The sequence below is a fragment of the Prenolepis imparis genome, unplaced genomic scaffold (assembly GCF_030444845.1).
Source record: "Prenolepis imparis isolate NDT839.2.m4 unplaced genomic scaffold, iyPreImpa1.0 SCAF_11, whole genome shotgun sequence".
NCBI classification, from domain to species: Eukaryota; Metazoa; Arthropoda; class Insecta; order Hymenoptera; family Formicidae; genus Prenolepis; species Prenolepis imparis.
In genome coordinates, this window is record NW_028141169.1 from 4,476,387 (window position 1) to 4,497,061 (window position 20,675).

The 20,675-nt window shown below is 34.7% G+C and overlaps 2 protein-coding genes across 11 annotated transcripts in view; one reads left to right on the top strand and one right to left on the bottom strand.

Moving 5' to 3' along the window:
* The window catches only part of Tei (irregular chiasm C-roughest protein teiresias), a 328,890-nt gene that overhangs the window by 239,169 nt on the left and 69,046 nt on the right, over positions 1–20,675 (top strand). For all 10 annotated transcript variants that reach the window (XM_083050429.1, XM_083050438.1, XM_083050437.1 and 7 more), the window contains one exon: positions 10,067–10,189. In XM_083050429.1, the coding sequence (XP_082906555.1) occupies positions 10,067–10,189 (123 nt within the window). The remainder of the gene's footprint in view (positions 1–10,066; positions 10,190–20,675) is intronic.
* The window catches only part of LOC145942934 (uncharacterized), a 206,574-nt gene that overhangs the window by 20,662 nt on the left and 165,237 nt on the right, over positions 1–20,675 (bottom strand). The gene's annotated exons all lie outside the window — the stretch shown is intronic.

Here is a 20,675-nt window from a genome sequence, read left to right on the forward strand (position 1 = left end):
TGATTATGATGTAAATTTATGTATCTGTTTTTTTCTCAGAAATATTATTCTCAAAAACTTATCTTTTAATATATCTATCTATATTTTAATAAACGATTGTGTAGAAAACATAAATACTTCTACATATATAATCAATTAAATAACTCATAGTAATTCTACATATTTTATGATGAATTTTAACTATTTATTGAAAACAATATATTACCATTTTTTAAATATTTTTTAATAGATTAGTAATCATGATAGAGTAAATGTGTATTAAGAAAAGAATATATTGCATATTTTTTTTAAGTCTTATAGTCTTATAGTGCTTTCAAAATCAATACTAATTTTCCGAAAAAATTTTGCGCAATGATAAAGTCATTTAGTCAGTATATAAAAATACGAATTAAATAATAAATTTAACATATTCTATAAAACTAGCGGAGCTTGTCATTTAAAACTTCGAAAGTGTCGACAAACCAATTGGTGATGGATAGAGTCAGTCAGGATGATTCTAATATTAGAACTTTTCCGCTCTAAACTTACTAATAGTACTTAAAAATATGTCGTTAAAATGGCGAAATCTCGAATTTTACACAATCTGCATAATCTTTGCGAATGCGCATGCGATAAATCGTTATTCTCATCACCGATGTCATTCGCGTCATCGATTATTTATTATACACAAACGTTTACACCGTCGTCATTGTTTAAGTGTCAATATATTCGCGTTCCATAGATTCGCACACCGACGCTAACCAATGTCAACGAGTTTATGTCAAGCCGTTTTGCCGTGGTTTGTCTAAGTCCGAGATTACGAGCATCGCAACAACAGCGTGAAAATGTTTGCGCAAAATGAGATTCGCGTTCAGGTTTTTAAGTACAATCTGTTTGAACCAATGCTGTAAAACTCCGCGCCAGCTTTTGTGCCGAGATCGACTAGTTACCGGTCTGTGCAGGAATCTCTTCCGTTCAGAGTCGACAGAAGTTTGAAATTGTTGAAGAAAATTTCATGCTTCTACAAACAGCTCTAAATTGCGGCTTGGTAAACTGGTGCGAGTTTCCAACAGGAATTGAAACCGATTAATTCTCAGTGAATTCAGATCTTAATATTATAGCTGCGAAAACGATACGTGTATATAGGTGATCGTCGTAGATGTGGCGTCGAAGATTGGACAGAAAATACAATAGAATCGAAAAGAATATCCCGCGTGTTTCGAATGTACAATAAAATAAGAGAGGAAAAGAGAGGATCCACTCGATACAATATAAAAAAAATAAAAATATCCTCCAACGTACAATTATCGGAACCCTCTGAAAATAACGATGGACGCAATAACTTTTTTCCTGATGCGATATTCTTCTAATTAGTACATTTTCTCATTAGTGTCACCGCACGTTCTTCGACAGAATTGCGACAGAGAGGCGAAATCGATTTCGCGAATACAATTTTTTTTCGCGAACACCGAGCCTATCTCGCGCGACCGAAACCACCCCTTCTTCGCGGTCCAAGTCGGTCTCCAGCGAAGTGTGACGTATAATGTGCCATCCCAGCCGACTTTTCTCGCGTGTATCCCGTTGCCTGGCCGCATTAATATCACTGTTAACGTCTACACGCGGACAGCTCTGCGCGCGACTGTTTCTCTGACTCTTCTCTCTTTCCCTCCCTCGCTCTCTTTTTTTCCCTCTTTTTGCACGAGCTACAGCGAGTTCCCGTCCCCGTTTCTCACTTTTTCAGCTCTCGCGGTGAGCCGTCTCGTCTCATCTTCTTTCCCGTCGCTCATCCAACCAACACCGTCGTATATAATTCCCAGAACCGACCGGGGCGAGAGATTTCTACGTACCTACGTACGTGCGAAATGAACGTCGGTGCGGGCGACACTTCATTAAAGCGACGAGCTGACGATTTTCCTTCTGTCCGGCCGCCGGTCCGTGTTCGGGAATTAAAACGACATATACCGCATCGTTAGAGACCTTTCATCGTGGATTTGCCCCCATATGAAGTGAGGTGAGGAACCTCGAAGCGAGAACGGGGATGAGAGTTTTGTGTACTCTTAAAACGATGACGCGTGCGGTCTAAAGATGCTAAATTATCGCTAATATCGTGAGGAAAAAAATGTGACGGTGGAACACGGTGATTGCATCGACGTCGATTTAAAGAACGTGCTTTTTAATTGAGAAGGAAAAAGTTGAATCGTGACGTACAACTCGTTTGCAATGTTGCGTGTTGCGCAATCTCAGGAAACGCAGAAAAATCGATATTGTTTCAATATTGCAAAAGAAAGTTGCGATTATTTTAATATTAATTTAGATAATAGCTTTCAAATATATACATATATATGCATATTTTCATTCAATTTAAAAATCATAATTTTTGCAAATATATTGTTAATTTGATTTACATCGATTCGAACGTGGAATCAATTATTAACTTTTAATAATTAACTTTTCTCTCTTATTTTAAAATAAAATACAGCATAGATTTTGAAAATACATATATATTAACCAGAAATTAATTGCAATGACGTTTGTGAAATGATTTAATAATAAACAATTGCGACAGTTTTTTTTTTCGTATTCCTGAAGGGTTTCTCTTCTTATGATGAATATTCTTTTTATATCAACCAATTCGATTATATAATATAAAAATTAGATTTTGAAACCAGTAAACATAATGTTTATTCAATTACTGTGGACCGAGTCGTCTAGTTTCCGTTTTATTTCTTTTTATATCTCGGAAAGGTCGCGACGGCACTTCCTGTTCGAACACCTTCATCGGCATCTCATGTCTAAAGTTGTGTATTCCCTGTTGAAGATATAGAGGATATAGTATATCCTATACTCTAGAGAGGGAGAATGCGGGGAATGTATCCTCCACGTTCGCCGAGCATATTCTATATAGTATAGAGCATATACCAGATTCTAGTTACGCATAATTATACAGATGCGATGTACGATTACTACTACAAGCAACAAGACTTGATGTAAGAAGTTACGATGCAGATCAAGAACAGTGTTGCACACGATTACGTACACGTACGTGAATATTCGAGTCGCATAGACATCGTGCGAGTATATCACTTAGATTATTCTCACTACTTCTACGTTAACCAATCATTATTACGAGCACATAAAAATATATAATTTAAAAACATATAATTTAATAGAATAATTTGAATAACTGAATATGTTTTTGCAACTTTACACTTTCTACTTTTACTATTTTTTTAATATAATGTGTTATTTATGTGTAAGACGAGTATTTTCATTGTTACAAGATACGACGTTACTTGTTTCGGGTTTCGGATAAGTCAAAGTACAAGTTCTCTAAATCTAATAACTATTGTATTTGAGAGAGAGAAAGGGGTGGAAGGGAGGGAGAAAGAGAGAGAGAGAGAGAGAGAGAGAGAGAGAGAGAGAGAGAGAGAGAGAGGGAGAGAGAGAGGGAGAGAGAGAGAGGTATTAGAGGGAAGCAGTTTGCGAGTGCTTAATCGAAGTTCAACAACGGGTCGAATAAATTTGGTTCGTACATAGCCTCGAGCAGCAATGCTACGAATACCTTTGATATCGACATAATCGCTGTTCGAAGTTGAAGTCTTCATAAGCCCCTGGGGTACTCTTCAAAGGAACACCGCTCTTGTGCAGGATGAAAAATTCTCATAAAACTTCATAAATATTTCAAGGATTCGCATAAGCCAGCAATTAGGCTGAATTAGAGATCCCTAGAGTAATATTGCTTTTCTCTTTCAGCTTTAAAAAAAAAAGACTGATGGCTTATACCTTCGAGTTTGCGACACCGTGTAACGTCAATAGGTTCTCTTTTATACGCGGGTTATGTTGCGAAATTTATGTATAAACATCGCGCGAGAAATTTACCTTGAAAAATATACCATACTGTGAAAAAATGCACGACGCTGCGTATGAAAGAAATTCTATGTTTTTTTCTTCCTTTAAACTGATCAATTTAAGGTCAACACATATTACATAGTTCTTCTAATTAATTAATCAATATTCCAATATGAGTATAAAGTTCTTTTCAGAATACAATACAAATAAAAATTACATGTTTATTGTATCTTTATTGATTCACATCAATAAAGATACAATATCAATTAATGAATCGTACTTTTCTCTTGCGGTAGAAAAAATTACTCTTATTTATTTATTGATTGTACATGTATTGTCATTTCTGTATATCGTCTTATTTATGGGGTCGAGAGCATTCTGTCTTTAATTCTATCGTTTTTATCTGTTCTCTAACGCAAACACGCACATCCACAAGTGCACGATATATTCACACGCAAAGTATGGAACTTTAAACGATATTGTGTTTCGGCCAAAATCCGATTTACATCGCGACTCCGCCCGATGAGCACGTTGTTTCGCAGACATAGGTTGCATATTCTCTCGATTACAAAAGTACACGCGAGCCGACTCGCTTTAATTCACGCGCGCCCGAGCTTTGTGGATGCGTTTGGTTTGAATAGCGCCGTTACGTGGAAAACTTCATGCGAAATTGCACCCCATATGCCGGCTGCAATGTGGGCTTCGCTGACGCGCCTGACTAATCCGAAAATAACTTGTAAATTTATGAAATAATACGGCGGCTATGTATGGAGAACGCGATAATATCACCATGGTGGTGGTGGTGGTGGTTCAACCCTCCCGGTCTGCGCCTCAACCCTCGCGGCGATAACGTTGTAGTTGCACCCGGACGAGCATCGCATTAAGTGTATGTCTGGGGCCGCCAGAAGTCCCCTGATGAAAATTGTACCGGTTGTTGTTTCGAATCTCCTAATGCACGTACACACGCGATCAAGTGCCTCCATTATTCCGTGTTACAATTTGTATCCCGCTTATCGCGCACGCGTGTATATCGCTGTCTATTTGCATGGCTCGTATTGCTCGTATGTATATATGTAGCTGGTTGGCTAGGATTTAAGTACTGCATTATCGCTATACGCGATGTCGGATGTCTCGTTAATTCTTCGCGTTGCGGTGATTCGCATTGTAGCGGTCGTTAGCATTATCGTCCATTTTGAATTTTACACCCACGCTAGTTAATTTTCAATCGTAAACGCTGTTAAACGGCTCGCTCGAGATTTTCAGATTAAGACAACGTTTTCCTTCCTGACTATCTAAACGTAATCTGGCATGCAGTGTCGCATACGTGCATCGGCTAGATTAATAGCTTAATAACGACGCGACGGCACCATGGTTAGGTAGTTGGTAATTATGTAGAAACACGAGAATACTTAGGCAGGTAACGCAGGGACTAGTAGAGTTCGCGCGATATAATTCCTTAGAGAATAGCTGCCAGCTTAAGAGTGAGCAGAAAGCTGCATGAACCTGCGGATTACGATTCGGCACTGAAACAAAGTCATTAGAGTTACAAGATCAGGATGCTCGAGTTTCGCTTACTATCTCTTGCATTTTCTTTGGCAAGAGATAACCAAAGCGGAGAAATTATGCTACTTCGAACTTGCTTTTACTAAATATCGTTTATGTAAAAGATCTGAATTTTTTATAAAAGTGTTAAATATGTGTGTATTTAGATTTCTAATTTAATACATGATGAATTTTTTCATCTATTTTACAGTGACGATTAAAACTGTCAAAAATTGAACATCTCTGATTTTATTATATTTTATATTATATTTATTTCTATTTATATTATACTCTACTTTATTTTCTATATATTTTATATTCTCATATTAGTATTTCACAAAGATCACCGACGATGTTTTTCATCCCTCACGTTCTTCCGGCTTGTTTGTCGAGCGTCTATCTCTCCCTGCGGGCTGTGTTTAATAAAGTCGCCCAATGTGTACGTGCCACGGCCGAATGGGAAAACCGTGCGTGTGGCGTTATTCAATGTCTATCTTTCTTTGGCTGTGATAGTCGATGCTAACCCTTTATGTGGTCGACACGTTACGACGGTCTAATTTTCGCATACGGCGCGCATCGCCCATTGACCCAATAAAGCCGGACTTAAACTTTAACGGCTGCCATCGTAAACCGCGGTTATTTCCGCTATTCGTTCGACTGTTATGCGGCGACCGTAAGTTTAGCAATGCGGCTGATAGTGACGAAATGTGAGATTTGAATCTAAATTGTCGTCCTCGTTTTCGTCATCCGGATAATTGCATATAGTCCAGTCAAATTAGCAAAAAAGAAAAAAATAACCGGAAAAATATATATGATTTATTATTATTAATTTATATTACTATTTAATTCAAAAATAATTTGCTGAGGAAGAGAAAGAAATTTCGACTCGTGCGAAAAGAAAAAAAATTTCGTCGAATATTTTAATATCATTTCTATCTATCCATGCAATTATTTCTCACGAATATGCAATTATGTTCGAAATTATATTTTCCATAAGACGTGTATAAATAATATAGATTGTACATATATTATAAATTTCAGTCATTTAATAATGTCCCTATATATTCACACGTTTTACCTTTTCTACATGCGTTCACAAAATTCTCTTCCGCAGATCGTATACAGCTTTGCTTAACGGTCCGTATAAACTTTACGAGCGTTCCGGTTGAAACGGCGGAAGAAATTTCTTTCGGAGAGATTCATTCTCTAGGCGAAAGATGGGATCTCGCCTTAAGGTCCGCACAAATCGATCTGTACGATACGCAGTCGCGCAATCCATTACTTATTACTGTCAAATTTAAACAGCTAGCGTCGCTGTTACAAATGAAAGAAGATATAAAGAGCGGCACACACACAAATCCAGTAGAAGTTTTAAAATTATATTAAGTTTTAATTATTATGTTTTAAAATTATAAGATTTATATAGATATAAAGTTATAATTTTAAAAAAATTAAAATAAAAATATCTTCCTCTAGCTATTAAATAAGAGAGATGGCTACAGGATTATGATGTAACCTGCTTTCCATGTTAAATATAAGTTTTACAATAGAAAATGTGTTTCTTCCTGGAGAAAGAGAAAATTAATTCTGATAAAAGCTTTAGATAACAATAGATTTCTAAAAAAAAGATACCACAACGTCCTGATAAAGAGGTTTTAGGCGGCGCGGTTACAGTTGCATCGCGTTCGTTCCTGAAATAAAAGATGAACCGGTAGTTTGCGGGCGTGCTTTAAAGTTCTCATCAAGCGATCGGGGTCTGTGGGACACTTCTGTGTCTCATTGTTCCCTTTGTTTAGTGTTTATGCTGCTGCACCCGGGGACTAGAAGCGCGGCATGCCTGGCGGCGGCTCTCGGTGTCGGTGATGTCGGTGGTGTCGGGGCTACGATAGCCCCAGCGACGAGCGAGGGAATAAGGGGGTGAGACGAGGAGGTGAGGTCGCCGGGGAGAGAAGCTTTCATTAAGCTTGCATTGTCCCAGCACCGCGCTATTATAGCCGAGTGAATAACTTCGAGCTATCCTGGTAGTCATGCCGCCCTCTCTTTCTCTCTTCCACACGTCCTTTCCCTCCTCCCCCCTCTCGTTGGATTTTTTCTTTTTTCATTTTTTCTTTTTTTTTTTTTTTTCGTCTTACACCACCCTCGCGCGCTACTTTTTTCCCTCCAGGTCCCACTTTCGATATTCTCTGCGTGCTATACGATCCTACCCACCCTCATTCTTCCTGTCACGTTTTTCAATGCTCGTCTCTACCTTCTTTCGCGCAATTTGACGCGGGCTCCAATTTATTCCGCGACCTCGGCGGTCATCCCGTTAACAGCGGCGTGATATTAACGAGCTAAAGAGCGATATAACAGTAACGGCAAATCACTCGAGCGGCGCCGGTACCGGCATCGAACCGCGTCCTCTCGGATGCCATCGGAACGCGCGGAGTACTTCCGTCCAATTCATCCATGGATGCGCCGCGGCGTTGTCGACAACAGTGGTATTGGGGCTTTTTAACGAGTACGACCCCCGTAAAATCTTGACTGTCCCGTTCGTTAATTACTCGCTGCGATCTCGTCGTATCTATACCTCGTTTGCTCGACGACCATTTTAATCCCGCCTTTCCCTCGCTCTATCCTTCTCGGTCATTTTTCGCCCCCTGTCGAACGCGTTCGACCGTCGCCCTATATGTACATATCGATGGGATATGCCTGAATCTCGTTACCAGGTTCCATGGTGATCGTTAATGATGCGGGAAGGAAGTAGAGGAGAGAGCAGGAGAGAGAGAGAGGAAAGAGAAATGATCGTCGGATATAACGGGAGAAACGCGTCACTTTCGATAATTATATTTGATTTCTAGAGATACTTGTGATGCGTTCAATTATATTTCCTCTCGCGATTTGCTTCTTCATTATAATAACGAACGTTCCGATGGCATTTTACTCTCTTGCTCAATTTTTCTCTCGCTTTTTCATTTTCATATTCTTGCTTTCTCTTCCTTGCGCTATATGTATTTGATGATGTGAAGTTATATCGCTGCGCATAATGTTGCTCTGTGTGCGAAAAGCTGGTTTATATTCGAGAAGTGAACTCTATGCGAAAGCAGGTCACAATGAATTTTCATGGTGAAAATAAGCATTTTACAAAGTTATATATAGACAAAAGATTCATGCAGATATTTATAGTAAAAAAAGTAATTTTACATATTTGCTGAAATGTTGAATAAATTTTGACACACTGCTAATCTGGATATATTATATAATTCCATATTGAAAGAATAATGGGTATATTTAAAACATATTTTTATAAATTGAATGTATATGCATGTAGAATATTTTCTGTTTCTATACCGAAAACAAAAAGCATAGTAATTTGCTCGATACATCGCATTGCACTAAAACTTTTATATTTACACCTTGTCAGCAGAGTTAAATTACAAATCTCTATATAGATAATTTAAATCTAAATTGAAATATAAATATTATATGTGTAATACATTTAATTTATCTCTTGGCATTATAAAAAATAACTTGTTTTATTTATTAGGAGTTTGCAAAAGTTCGTAAGGTTACAAATAAATGGCGCGTTAGATTAGATTGCAGTCACTTAATAATTATTTTCTTTTAAGTTGCTTTCTTGTTTTTAAATGTTGACTATATTTAATCAGAATTGATGGCTGATAAATCATAATTCCGAATATAACTTCATATTTAACGCGATTGAAAATGGAATTATCCTACTTCATGATAAAACCAGACCGCATGTTGCTGTTGCAACTAAAGAGACGTTATTCGAATTGGATTGGGAAGTTCTACCAGCGTACTCTCCAGACATCGCCCCAACTAATTTTTATCTATTTAAATCGATGCAACACGGTCTACTATCCAATACACGATTTCAAAATGCTAAAAAAGTGCAAAAATGGATCGAGCAATGGATTGCTTCAAAAGATGAGTCATTTTATTGACGTGGAATTAAATTATTTCCCGAAAAGTGACAAAAAGTTGTCAATAGAAACGGCCAATGTTTTGATTAAAATATTATATGTTATTTTATTTGTTATTAATAAATAAAAATTGTCAAATCATACGAACTTTTGCAAACACCTAATATTTTTCATTTTATTTTATATATAATTGTTTAAGTAATTTTAACCACTTCAAGCAATAATTGAATGCATTAAAAAATTAAGTCAGAGCTACAATTTAAAGATTTTTTACTATTGAATTTATTTTCAGTACTTTCTATCTTTTCATGTCTATTTTTATTTTAAAATTGGATATTTTCGTGCGGAGAAATTCAATCTATAATAACTGATATATCCGTGCGGAGAATCTTTTTCGTACAAAGAATGACTTCGTATGCGTAGAAAACAGACTATGTTGCCCAAAACATTTAAGATTACCGCGTCGAAATCTTATTCGAAAATTGCAAATTACAGAGCTTGCAAAGTTACTATTGGAATAATTAAAAATAGAAATATATAATTTATTGCAATGTCATATTTGTTCCCAAAGGGTTTGAATTTTTTTGTCAAAAATTGGGTGCTGCAAGGACGCGATAGAATTACATTAAACGTTATTTTAATCCGACCTGCTATGTAACAGTGTCCAAGTAATCTATGTTCTTTTTTCTATGTTTCTGTGAGACCACAGAGACATGTCAGATTTCATTGACGTTATGGCATTGACACTAATTGCTTAATACCTGTTTCAGATACTCCATCGTTTGCGATAACGCGTTTACCTGGTTTTGGAATTCCGATCGTCGAGGGGATGTCTGTCAGTCTGAAATGCGAGGTAGACAGCAATCCAGCCAGCACTCCAATTTGGCAGCGCGGTAAGTTGCAAAAAAGAATAAAAATTAATTAAGAGGAACTCTTATTTTTGGTCACTCTTCGCGAAACAATCTATATATTGAGAGATATAAATTCTTTTTTTTAAGTTAACCAATTTTTGAATCTGTCATACTTTACGTAGAATGAGAGGAAGGAATATATTTCTTTTGATATTTGCGTTTTTAGTCAAGTTCTTGCTAGGCTCTTTATATTCATATTTATTATACTCGAGAAACCACCTGTCCTTCAACCGACGATGCAATGAAATTTATTATTCATGCTGCTTTATTTGCAAGGAGATTAATTGCATTTTATTCATTTCGAGCAACACGTGCTCGGAGGAAGAGAGAGAGAATCGAATTAATATTCATAAAATATTCATAATTTATCCGTATGTTTTGAGACGAGAATATTTTGAGGAGAAAGTAAAATATTGAATTATATTACATACTTTCTCGTTGATATATATCTTAATTTTCATCACTAGCGCCACTTATTTTCTCGTGTACGAAGTTTCTGTGAGCTCAAAGCTGATAATCATATTACATGTATCATGTTACACTTTATCTTTCATTTAAAGAGTCTTCCATTTGAATGGCGTGGCGATTAACTCTTCTCGGCAGTAATGTAATCCGTATTTTCCACGGTCAGTAATTTTTGGCGATTTAAATACGTCCAAGTAATGAGATTTTTAACGAGTTACTGCCGCTGCAAATAGCCCCGCAAATAGCCGCTCTTACCAGCGCAAATAGCTGCCCTTTACTCGCGATGTGAATTTCAACATACCAATTTAACGTCGTTTGCAAATACATTTTACTTAAGAAAACTATCAACTAATATGTGTGTATGAAATGAGTTTTTCCTTTTAATAAAATATGAAAGCATTTCAATAGCTTTTCAAGAATCTTTTAATGTCAAACGCACTTGTAAGTGTTCCAGATATAGATAAATTCTATTTTTTATTCAATCTCAGGCTTTATTTTAAAAATTAAATTGATTTATTTTTATAAAATTTAAGTTATGCTAATTACAAACATCCAAATCCAACTGTTAAAAAATTAGTAATAAGATATAAGTGATTTTTTAATAAAATTGCGAGCTAATAACAGTATCTCCATCAGAAATAAATTACACTTTTATACATTTGATATATTAATATATATGTATAGTATATATATATGTATAGTATATATATATAAATTTTGACACTTTTTTTAAATCGGGAATTAAAATTTGTTGTATCGTAAAAGTAAGTAAAATCCAATCAAATATTCACACACATATGTACATACATCAACTGATTGTCAATTTTAAATCAGCAAACGTTTTATATACAATTGGGAAATGTGCGACTTTCGAAATATATTGTACTATGCATGTAACATTGAGATTTGATGAAAAGAATAGTGAATGCGGAATAGTGGAAATCATTAAGCGACATGCACTGTTTGATAATTACAGGGATTGTCAGTGGACTAAAATTTAACATGCGCAAGCGTCGACTATATATTGATTCTATCGAGTTAGGAATTTTGCAAATTGTATAAATTAACCAGATAGAAAAATATTGACTGTTACGAACCTATGTTTGCCCATGAATGTCGCATCACGCATTGCGAATGTAATTATTCTTTTTATTTTAACGGAAAAAAATTTCGTTTATATTTTAACTAAAAATTTTTGTTTATTTTAACTTTAAAATAGTATTCCATCCATTTTTACAGAAAATATTTTAACAGAAAATATTTTCGTAATTTAAAAAATATTGTGTCAAAGTTTATATATATGCGTATATACTTTTTTTTTAATAAAGAAGATTTGGAATTATTTAAAGAATAAAAAATGTCAATTCGTGATCTTAAAAGTTAATTGGACTTTTCGTAAATTACTTTATAACTCAATAAATTTTACTATCTCAACATTTATATAATTAATATTCTTCGTATTCACAGTGTGTTGCTTTCAATATTTACGATTTGGAAAAGGTATATTTTTGGTGTGCGTGTATCCTGTATACATTTGCAGACTGTGCTATTGCAAACAGCAAGTTGCGAAGTACACGTGCATTATTTCGTGCAACTCCCCCGTTCCCTACAGCTAGGAAACGCGTCACGTTGTAGGTAGACACGTTAGCGCGGGCACGTGTAACGGCAACGTGAGCATAATTTAATCACTGTAAACAGGCACTTGGACGGGGTAGAATCTGATGCACATGAGCCATCTCGGCTTCGTAATAACTCTAAAGGAGATGTAACTAACCTGCAAACCGCACACATCGATGTATTGATGAGCGCGTAACAGGGTTATAATTAAATTATCGCTTTCTCTTGTGCATATCGATGTTTTCGACAAAACATTGTTGATTGAATCGTAAAAATGCGGTTTGTACGATGCACGATGATGTAATGAAATTATAATATAATTTCTCCATAAAATTTGTATGATTTCTATTTACGAGAAATATGGTTCTTTCTCACATAGAATAAATATATAAATTAACTATAAAATTGCAGAGTATTGAACCGAATATTGAAACCGAAGGATTAATTGTATAAATAATTACAAAAATGAAAACTGATAAATTATAGGTGAATTACTAATTATATTTATATAATTATTACATAGTTTACTATATAATTTATTCTATAATAATTAATATATAATATATTATTATCACTAGCGGATCCTGACGTCGATAATGGGGGGGTTTTGCAAAATTATTTTATTTAATATTTTTGGTTTCATGATTAGCTTTTATTCCAGGATCAACGACATCGATAGTTCTTTAATATTTGTTTTTTTTTATTTATATTTTTTAAACAAATTCAGCATAACTGTTTCTTTTAATTTGCAGGGGGGGGGGTTAACCCCCCCCCCAGGATCCGCCAGTGTATATATATATATATTATATATAGATATAAAGAATTTCTCGCCTAATTATTTTCATGCAACGAAATTATCTCATCATTTCGTCGTATGTCTGACTTAATCTATACTTAACTCCTTGAATGCGTAATGAGTATAATTTACAATGTATCTTATACATACATATTGTATATATTATATAGATATCAAGAGTTTTGACTAATTATTTTCGTGCAACGAAATTATCTCATTATTTCGTCGTATGTCTGACTTAATCTAGACTTAACTCCTTGAATGCGTAATGAGTATAATTTACAATGTATCTTATACATACATATTGTATATATTATATAGATATCAAGAGTTTTGCCTAATTATTTTCGTGCAACGAAATTATCTCATTATTTCGTCGTATGTCTGACTTAATCTAGACTTAACTCCTTGAATGCGTAATGAGTATAATTTCCAGTGTATCTTATACTTTTATATATATATATATTTTATATATATATTTTTTATATATTATATATATTATATATATATATATATATATAAGTATAAGATACACTGGAAATTATACTCATTACGCATTCAAGGAGTCAAGTCTAGATTAAGTCAGACATAGGATGAAATGATGAGATAATTTCATGCACGAAAATAATTAGGCAAAATTCTTTGTATATATATAATATATACTATATGTATATATAAGATACACTGTAAATTATACTCATTACGCATTCAAGGAGTTAAGTCTAGATTAAGTCAGACAAAGGATGAAATGATGAGATAATTTCATGCACGAAAATAATTAGGCGAAATTCTTTATATATATATATATATATATATATATATATATAATATATACAATATGTATGTATAAGATACACTGTAAATTATACTCATTACGCATTCAAGAAGTTAAGTATAGATTAAGTCAGACATAGAATAAAATGATGATAATTTCGTTGCACGAAAATAATTAGGCGAAATTCTTTGTATCTATATAATATATATTATATAGATATAATATATATTATATACCGGGTGTCCCATTTTAAAGGACCCACTCAAATATCTCAGAAACACTGCGTTAAATCAAAAAATGTTTCCTACAAAAGTTGTAGGGTTTCGAGGGGGACATAACGTAGTAATATTCATATGACCTTGGGCGGCGTCTCCAAGGTCAAGTGAAGGTGAGAATAAATTTTTTAAATGGAAACTCATATTTTTTATTATAACATCTTTTTCTACTAATTAATTTGAACAACTTTTATCTGAAGCATTTTTTTATTTTCTTCAAAATTCACCTTCTCACCTTCAAATTCTCATCTTCACTTGACCTTGGAGATGCTGCCCAAGGTCAAATGAATATTACTATGTTATGTCCCCCTCGCAACCCTACAACTTTTGTAGAAAACATTTTTCGATTTAACGCAGTGTTTCTGACAATGAGATATTTGAGTGGGTCCTTTAAAATGGGACACCTGGTATATTATATAGATATAAAGAATTTCACCTAATTATTTTCGTGCAATGAAATTATCTCATCATTTCGTCCTATGTCTGACTTAATCTACAACTCCTTGAATGCGTAATGAGTATAATTTACAGTGTATCTTATACTTATATATATACACTAGCGGATCCTGACGTCAATAGCTCTTTAATGTTTGTTTTTCTTTATTTATATTTTTTAAACAAATTCAGCAAAACTGTTTCTTTTAATTTGCAGGGGGGGGGTTAACCCCCCCCCCGGATCCGCCAGTGATTATTATAACTTATTTAATATAGAGACGAAATGCTCTTTTATTAAATCTTGCAAGCAACGTTCTGCGAAGTCGCAAACCCTTCTCCTTTGTTTTCATACGGAATACATTACAATGTCGCGAACTCACGTGTCATCTCTGTGAACGGTTGTAATTTTCGCGTAATTAAACCATTGCCAACGATATGTACTTTGACGAGTCAAACGCACATGTCGCCGTTCACAACACAATGATCTCATCTCTTTAGCTGTGAAGGAAGGAGAGGGCGGAGGGAAACGACGGAACCCGAAATTCGGCATTCACGCGATTCCCGTCAACCTTGTCGTCTCAACGTCTTTGACTCTCCCTCTCTCTTTCCCAGAGATCTCGAGGATTTAGTCGAGAATCAGACGGTAAGGTAAGATGGTACAGCCCATAATCACATTATTATACGTACCGCAACGGGTGCGATAAGTGTCTATCACATAGAAACGTCCTGGTAGGAATCGGGACAATGGACAGTTGGCACATAGTCTCGCACCCCTTCCTTTCATCCCGGTAATTCTCGTCGGCACACTTTGATTCGATAGACAATCTCTGATGGACAAGTGTACGTACGCGCTCGATATTATCCTTGTTTCAATGCGCTACTATCCGGTATCCGGCCGCGCCTATTTCCACGTTGTAAATTTCGTGTCGGCATTAAAGGGGATTCGCGTTATGGCTCCGTGTATGCAAGCAATGTCGAGGAAGCTGTTACGCGGAGCGTGATATCATAGGAGCAGCATGTTGCCCTTCGTCTAATCTGCTCTATTGGCCGACACCCGTTACGGAGAAAGAGATAAGACAATAGGAGCGATTATGTAGATTAGATACGTGTAGCTTCATCGCGATACTCCACACGGGACGAGAATTGAAATGAGAAGGAAATTGTATAATCGTTGATTAATAACTAACAGTAATGAGATCTATATAGTTTTATATCTATACGAATAAATAAATAAAAATAGTGAACAATAATATATGAATAAATAAATAAATAGTGAACAATAGTATATTGATTGTACCGATTGTGACGCGGTGACGCCTTATTTAAAATGTAAAGCGATTCTGAGATCATTATGATTTATAACACAGTACGTCGAGAATCGCATTATAATTAAATCGTATTAAAATTTGCAAAAAAGATGAATGAGAGGGAGTACGCATATAGATTCATTACCATTTAGCTGTTCTTTGTCGTGGGAGAGCTCGCCGCTTCTACGGCCTAATAAATATTTAAAACTGTCTATAATTCGTCTCCCTTGAGCAACCCCTCCCTGTGAACGATTCACGGCTTTTAATCTCACCGTTATTTCACGTTCCAAGCTTAATCTGCCTTATCTTCATGGTAAATGTGTTCATTGGCTGAAATAAGCGATATAAATCTGTATCTCATAAAAAGTTATGATTGCGCAAAAAAGATGAAATTTTTGCGGGGAAAAGGAAAAATATGATCGACATTATCTGAAAGTTAACAATGTATAAAGCGTAAAAGAACAAAATTATCTTCCTTTTTTTTTTTTTTTTTTTTTTGAAGGAAAAATTTCTGATAATATACATTATATATATTGTACTCAAAGTTTAATGTAAATTAATGATATAAAGTTGAACTGCAGACGTTAAAAATGCTTGAAATAAATAATTATATCTCCCTTATGTTATACATATATCGATCATGATGTTGGTTGGACACCCTATTTTACCAAGTTAACGATTTTCATAAGACAATCTGTTGTTTAATATTTTCAGCAAATAACGAGGCAATAAGACAGTATAAAAGTTTATTCTCATTAATTTTATATATTTTTTTAAACGTGACTTCTTATAATATATATAGTTCATAAAGCCAATTCGTTCGTTGTTAAATACGAAATAGCGATTACTAGAAGTGCGATTAAAAACAAAGAATTTTCGGAAATATTAAGTTTAGAGATATTTATTGTAAAAAATGATTTTAAACAATCTTTTTTTAATTTTACAAAAAAAACTTTAATACTTTAGATTAGATATTTATTATAAAGATATCAATAATATTTAAAAAATCAAAAAGGAGAAAAATACAACTTTTAGCAAGAGAAAAACCATGTCCAAATTTGAAAAGAAATTTGAAATTCGAGAGGAAGAGTATCATGTACGAATATTTGCAAACAATACAGCAGGAAAATATCGCAATTTTGTTAAAACACCCTGGTTGCAGCCAGATTTCCGCTTTCGACCTTGTGTATGCTAAAGACAATGCGACATTAACCCACATTTCATTGTTTCGTAGGTGCATCAATACGTAGAATACAATTTTATATAATGGATATCGCGAGACTTTACGTACGTCAAAGGAAGGTGGATTAACGTTTATTTTAATAAATGTACCTTTCGTTAGAAAACATACATCCTTTGCACGCGAAAGTATCATTTTTCCAACAGCGATGCAACACCGAAATGTGATATTTCTTAGTATGTATTCAAACATACTTGTTACAAAAGTTTAGAAATATTTTTTTAATTATAAAAATATAGAAAAAATTGTATTGCTATAAAAAATTTAAAAATCAACTAAATTAGAGAAGAAGAGAGAGCACATGTATATATAATATATTTTATATATACCTAATATATTTTTTAAAGACGACCAGGTTAGCGACGCACGCTCCGTTGAAAACGTTTTGTTATCGTATATGTATACGGCGGAAATATGGAAACTCATGAAATCCAGGACTATAAATTTCGCAACGCGCCGTTGTAGTCATGGTATTAAATTTCGGTTGCGTTACACCCTCCCCCGACGTTGGTTGAAAAGATACGACTCTCGATATGTACTAGCAAAAATCTGTTTATCCATTAAATTATTCCACATTTCGTTATCGCCGGTCATTAGCATAATTAAATCACATAAAGCGTCGCGTATTACCCTAGACGTTATATTGCGCGAGCCCCTGGTTAGCCTGACTACTATATTTTTATTAAGCCAAATTGAATCCGTTTCTATGTTGCCGAGTCGTATATCTCCATCCACCGCCGCGATTTCTAAACCTTTTTCGGAATTAAGGATCTCTCTTGCCCGATTGCGATTCTGGAGCAGGATTTACGGCGGTATATACCGTCGTTCGTGGATTGGTAACGACGTTGCTTTTTAGCCGGTGCGGCGAATAAAAGCTCACCGCAGCATAATTTCCTTTATTCATCGTCAATCAGCGCGGCTTGAGCCGGGACAGGGAGAGGATGGCGAGGACGGGCTCGGCCGTAACGGAGAAAACGAGAGGGATTTCCGCGCCGAGTTCCCCGAGTTCGCGTCGGGGAGACCACTTTCTTGATTAGAGCGTAGCGTTTAAACGGGGCGAACCCATTACATTCGTTAAACGTCCTGGCTGCGCCGACCAACTTTTCACCTAGGTGCATCTCCCCGCCGATACGCGTCTTGTGTGCGTGTATCGCGCCAATCGACCACGATTTTGCCATGCACTTGCCCGAGTGAAAATCGGAATCGCGCGATTTCTCCTTTGCTATAAATGAATCGATAACGTCGAATCCTATTTAAGAGCGCGCCGTTCTGTGTTTATCTCGCAAACTCACGAAACTGCATTGATTTTACAATAAAAAAGGGATAATTTTTCGGAATGTCTCATGTGATTTGAGGATATTCTCTCCGCCAATCTCTTTAGTCAATCCGATTCAAATAAAAGCTACTTTTTTAACTTGTAATTTTTTCAACCAATTATCTTGCGCTAAATAGTTTTTAATAGAACTAATTGTAAGAAACAATAATTTTTAATATAATTTTAATATTAAATCTATTTGTTCTTAGTTCGATTAAATAGTTCTTAATATAACTAAGAAAAGAGAAAAACTAAGAAGAAATAAATTATTAATCTAAAACATAAAGTACGATAGTCATATTTAATATTTACATTATATCATATATAAAAGATTTTTATCGCGGTGCTTATAATATTAACCGGCATTTTATACAGAAATAATTGAAATTAAATTGAAATTTTAAATAGCTGTTTCTCTTAAATTTAAATATTATTAATACTATCCTCTTTCCATTCAACAGACTTTGCACCGGTTATCAATGGAAAGAATCAACTTTACTAATGGTTTTTATAAGATTAGTGTTGCGCGCCGAACGTTTTTTCGAAAAAGTATCTCGAGTTTAACGTGGCCGATTAAATCGCTTTTCAACTAACTTTTTTAATCCACCCTTCCACGTCCGTATTCTGCTCGTTAAGAAACATCTTTTTAATCGTTTTTATTTAGTCTGATCCACGTATTTACGCAAGACTGCTCTTTCGATCAACTTTATACTATGAAAACAAAATTACAATTTCTCTCGAATTAATCAGAAAAACACGGAAAAAAAAAAAAACAGGCATTAGAACGAGAAATTCGTCGTTGACGACGCAGCTCGTTTGCTGTTATGATGAAGTATCGGGCTCACTGGCGTAAATCACAATCGCGAATAACAATTTCGAGTTTCGATAGTCTTGCTCACGGCATTCCATTCACATCTCGAGTGAATCACGATCGTCTTTCCGTCTCTCTGTGCCTTGAGTTATTTATTGTCCGTTAAAACTTGAAGCAAAACTATACTTCCCTTGACGCGCCGTACGAGAGAAATAAAGTGCATTTCTACACTATTTGATTTGATTCGAGTAGTCGAAAGACGTATAAAAATGATTACTCTGGAAAAACATAAAGATTTATAGACGAATATATGTTATTGTGTTATTTTATGTTTGTCTTTAAACAAGTCATATAAATAAAATAATTATATGAGTAACGTGTTATATAATTGTTTAATTTATATGATTATTTGAAGACAAATATAAAATTCAATAACGTACACACGATTACGTATTTAATTTTCATTGATATTTCAAAATATTAATTACTCTGCATATGTGTGTCATGGAAATTTTTCGTTAATATAATTTTACACTACATGATTAAGAAAATACGATAAAGTATGAAACATTAACAATTTTGTCGCGCACAAATGACACATTTACATTGCGAAATAAATTAAAAAATAACGTATCAATTTTGTTTCGGAACATTGATAAAAGCAATTGCGTTATTAATCTAGCATCTGAAAATTCGGAAAATTGGACTTTGTGTAGTTTCGTTTATCTCGTTATTGAGTTACAAAATGCTGAGAACAGCTGCAGCCGTCACTTTGCGCTGCGATCAGCCGCGTACGAGTGATAAGAACTATGATGGACGACCTGTTATTACCAAACGTCAGAAGGCACTGCGATTTCCACAAGAATTATTGCCAAATACTGCTCTAAAGTAACGATTTGGCTATATGTCTGACATACTGCGACTTTTTGCATCACATATTCTCTCATTTCTTATATCGCGATGGAAAAATTAGGCACTCAGTGTGCGCAGAAGTTTCTAACATTTTTTTATATAACTTTATACATGAGAAATATAAGTTTTCTGTAAATTCGACAAGAGTAGAACCTTATTCGCACGATGCAACTTTCTGTGGTATTTTTTTAAATCATGCGTGGAAATCTTATGCCTAGTAATAATGAAAAAGTAATAATAAAATGAAAACTTTTGAACTCGCATAATATATCGCTATATAATTGTTTGTAGACACAGTCTTCAAAATATATAAAAGTATTTTTAATGTATGTATTGATAATGAAATACGCGTTAGTTCTCACATTGTGTTTGTGATATCAATTATTTGTTTAATTTAATAATCTCTGCAATTTAATCTCTTGGAGAATAATCCTAACCGCTCGTTGTTAAATTAATTAAATTTTGATACAGACAGTAATAACCGTTTCTACGACTATAATATTCAGCGGGCGAGTATCCC